Source organism: Gavialis gangeticus, unplaced genomic scaffold, assembly GCF_001723915.1.
Source record: "Gavialis gangeticus isolate Ggan-Ray unplaced genomic scaffold, GavGan_comp1, whole genome shotgun sequence".
Lineage (NCBI taxonomy): Eukaryota > Metazoa > Chordata > Crocodylia > Gavialidae > Gavialis > Gavialis gangeticus.
The window spans coordinates 15,028,718-15,031,557 of NW_017729014.1; the positions used below are offsets into that span (position 1 = coordinate 15,028,718).

The 2,840-nt window shown below is 39.9% G+C and overlaps 1 protein-coding gene across 2 annotated transcripts in view; it reads right to left on the minus strand.

Moving 5' to 3' along the window:
• Positions 1 to 366: 366 nt before the first annotated feature.
• The window catches only part of SDF4 (stromal cell derived factor 4), a 30,917-nt gene continuing 28,443 nt past the window's right edge, over positions 367 to 2,840 (minus strand). For both annotated transcript variants that reach the window (XM_019511818.1, XM_019511817.1), the window contains exon 8: positions 367 to 2,227. In XM_019511818.1, the coding sequence (XP_019367363.1) occupies positions 2,051 to 2,227 (177 nt within the window). In that variant the 3' untranslated portion in view covers positions 367 to 2,050. The remainder of the gene's footprint in view (positions 2,228 to 2,840) is intronic.

Here is a 2,840-nt window from a genome sequence, read left to right on the forward strand (position 1 = left end):
TTTTCCAAGTCTTGCCCTCACAGCAACCCAGTTACAACCAAGTGCCTGATCTAATTAAAGTCTCATCTAACTTAGCTTCTGTAGAGTTGCTCAAGCAAAGAGATCCAGCTACTTGTGGCTATCTTCACCAAGATTTCCCCCTGCTAGCTATCTTCTTCACCTTTCAGGTTTCGAAATTGAGATCTCTCTTATCTGAAGCCTTATGTTTTTACATTTTTTTGCTTAATGAAAAAAGCTAAATGCTGGACTGTTTCCAAAGCACAAAGAAAATATATTTAATGCAAAAAGGTAAATGTATATAAAAAGACACTGATGCGAGCCATTTAACCAAAATAAGGGGACACTTTCAAAACAAAAAGCAAAAACTTCTATTTACATTATATTACGAGAATAAATTTAATCAATCAAATATAACAACATCTTGGTTGGAATTTCAGGCAACCACCCAAAAGAGAGGCTTTTACAAGGCTGAGGCTAGAATTAAACATATTTTTGTATTTTAAACAGTAGTGGATATTGCCCTTGTTTTGCAAGATTCTCCAAAGATAAGACTCAAAAATAGATTAACTAGAAAGCTCACAACCCCCTCAAGGGTTGTCACCTGCCTCTGCTGGACCACAGTGAAGAGAGATACAAATTAAACCAGCAGAGGTCGATACTAGTTCCACTCTCCATTCTTACGCATAAAAGCACCATCAGTTTGTGAGACAGCTGCACACATTTCTCTAATCTGAAAGTCTTGATTTTCATTAGCTGCAACACGGTTCATAGTGCAAAAAGCTGAATCCAGGTTTTGCTCATTGAAGAATCCTGCAAGTTCACAGAACGAGAGCTTCCCCTGGGGCTTAAGATACAGACAGTTCTAAAATGAAAGTGATTTAAATGAACTTCTCTATTGCCCCCACTTGCAAGTATAAAATCTGGCAGATTGAAAGCCAATTTCCATTTGCTTTAACAGGAAAATGAATCTGGTTTTGTAAAGCATCAGATTGACGGACTCCTGTGTCAAAAGGAAAGTGATTTTTCAGGCTGCTAGAACCATACTTGGAAGGAGAAACGTACTAGTCTCCAACACTGGGCAGCCATCCTGAAAGACGATGTGAAAAACACAGGGAAGATCAACCAAAAAATGCACAGAGACAAGATGCTTTTCTGCACTATGGCTATTCTTGCCCCTCTTGGCAGCTGCATGCTCTTTCAGCAACAGGGCTGCTTCCAGCAGATTGCTACGAAAATACTTTGTTCAAAAACCTTCTGACAGATCAACACAGCAGGCTTCACATATTCGTAAGACGTGGCGTAAGCTATTCCAGCCAAAAGCAATGGTGACTACTAACGAGCACCTTAGCTGTCACAGTACATATAACATTTAAAGAGGATCTGCTCTAACTGTACTAGAGGGGCCACTGACAGTGTGAAAAAAGTAATAGCTTTAAGGGAATTAAATGAATATGTACATAAAAGACTGCCAGAAACCAAACTTAGCAGCCTATTTACATTGGGAGAACCAGCATCCAATGCAGTCTACAGTTGATTTTATAAGCTGAAAATACTTCTCTATGTCACTCAATATAAAAAGGTACTGGGCCAAGTGAAGCAAACAGCTTTCCAATCAATTTATTCCTGGATTTCCTAGAATGCTAATAGAATAGACATCTGAAACATGGTTCCCCCTTATTAACATTGGAGGATCTTAGTTTTTATGATGATTTTCTTAGATCAGCCAGCTTCGAAGGCAACATCAAACCCAGAAATTAAATATTTAAGATGCCTTCATAAAGTACAGCGAGCCTAACGCAGCTGAACTCCCAGCTACAATAATTATACAAGGTAGTGTGAATTGAGTCAGTCCAGATCCTGCCTTGCTACTTACAGCCCATTTTTTCTTTATGCTGAAGGCAAGAGAGGTGTAGGTCTCGTATATGGACGGCTTTAAGTCTAGGACAACACATCTTACGCACACAACACAGATAGCAGCAAGGTTTTTTAGTTTGTTTTTTTTTTGGAAAGCAAAAAGGTGCTTCAGAGCTCTGAGGGAGACGAGCAAGGATCAGAACTCCTCGTGGACATTACGAGCATAGTCCATCAGCTTGCTGCCAGTGAAGTACTCGCTGTATTTCAGGATTTCATCCAGCTCCAAGTGATGGTTCTGGTTCTCATCAGCCACTGCTATCATTTGCTTGGCTTCATTTAGGGCATTGTATTCATTCATAGGATCCATGTATTCCTATAAAAGGTAAGAAGGATCATCATTTTCCACCACTGGGGACTTCACTTGTTTCCAAGCCATATTTCAGGACTCATGCCTCCCCGCAAAGGTCTGAGGAACGAAGGATACCATACACCCCAAAACGACTGTAACTGGTGCAAAGCCAATAAATGCACCTTTCTGCCTGGTTAACACCTTTCATTTCAAAGGCCCCTTTCTATTACTACCCATCTCCCTCCCCCCTGAGGTTCCTTCATGAGGAGTAACTGCAGCCAGTATGTCAACAATTTGATGAAAAAGTTAGAGTTCTCCTACAATGCCAGATGTGAAAGAGCTCAGGAAGATCTAAAATCAAGCAGAGAAGGATCCCATACCAGAGTAGTGATAGATTTGGCCCATCAACACTAGATAACATTGGAGATCTTGCCTATTGGCATTTTCCTTTTCTTAGGCAAATTATACTGGCAAGGTAGGATCCCTTTGACCATATGACCTTCAACTTTTTGAATTCGTGTTACTTTGAGCTCATCAAGTCTCATGAATGAGCAAAATGTTCTCCTATAGTGATACCAAGATGCCATGGATTTCTCTCTTAAAATGTCAGCTTAGCAGATTTTTTTTTTTTTTTTTT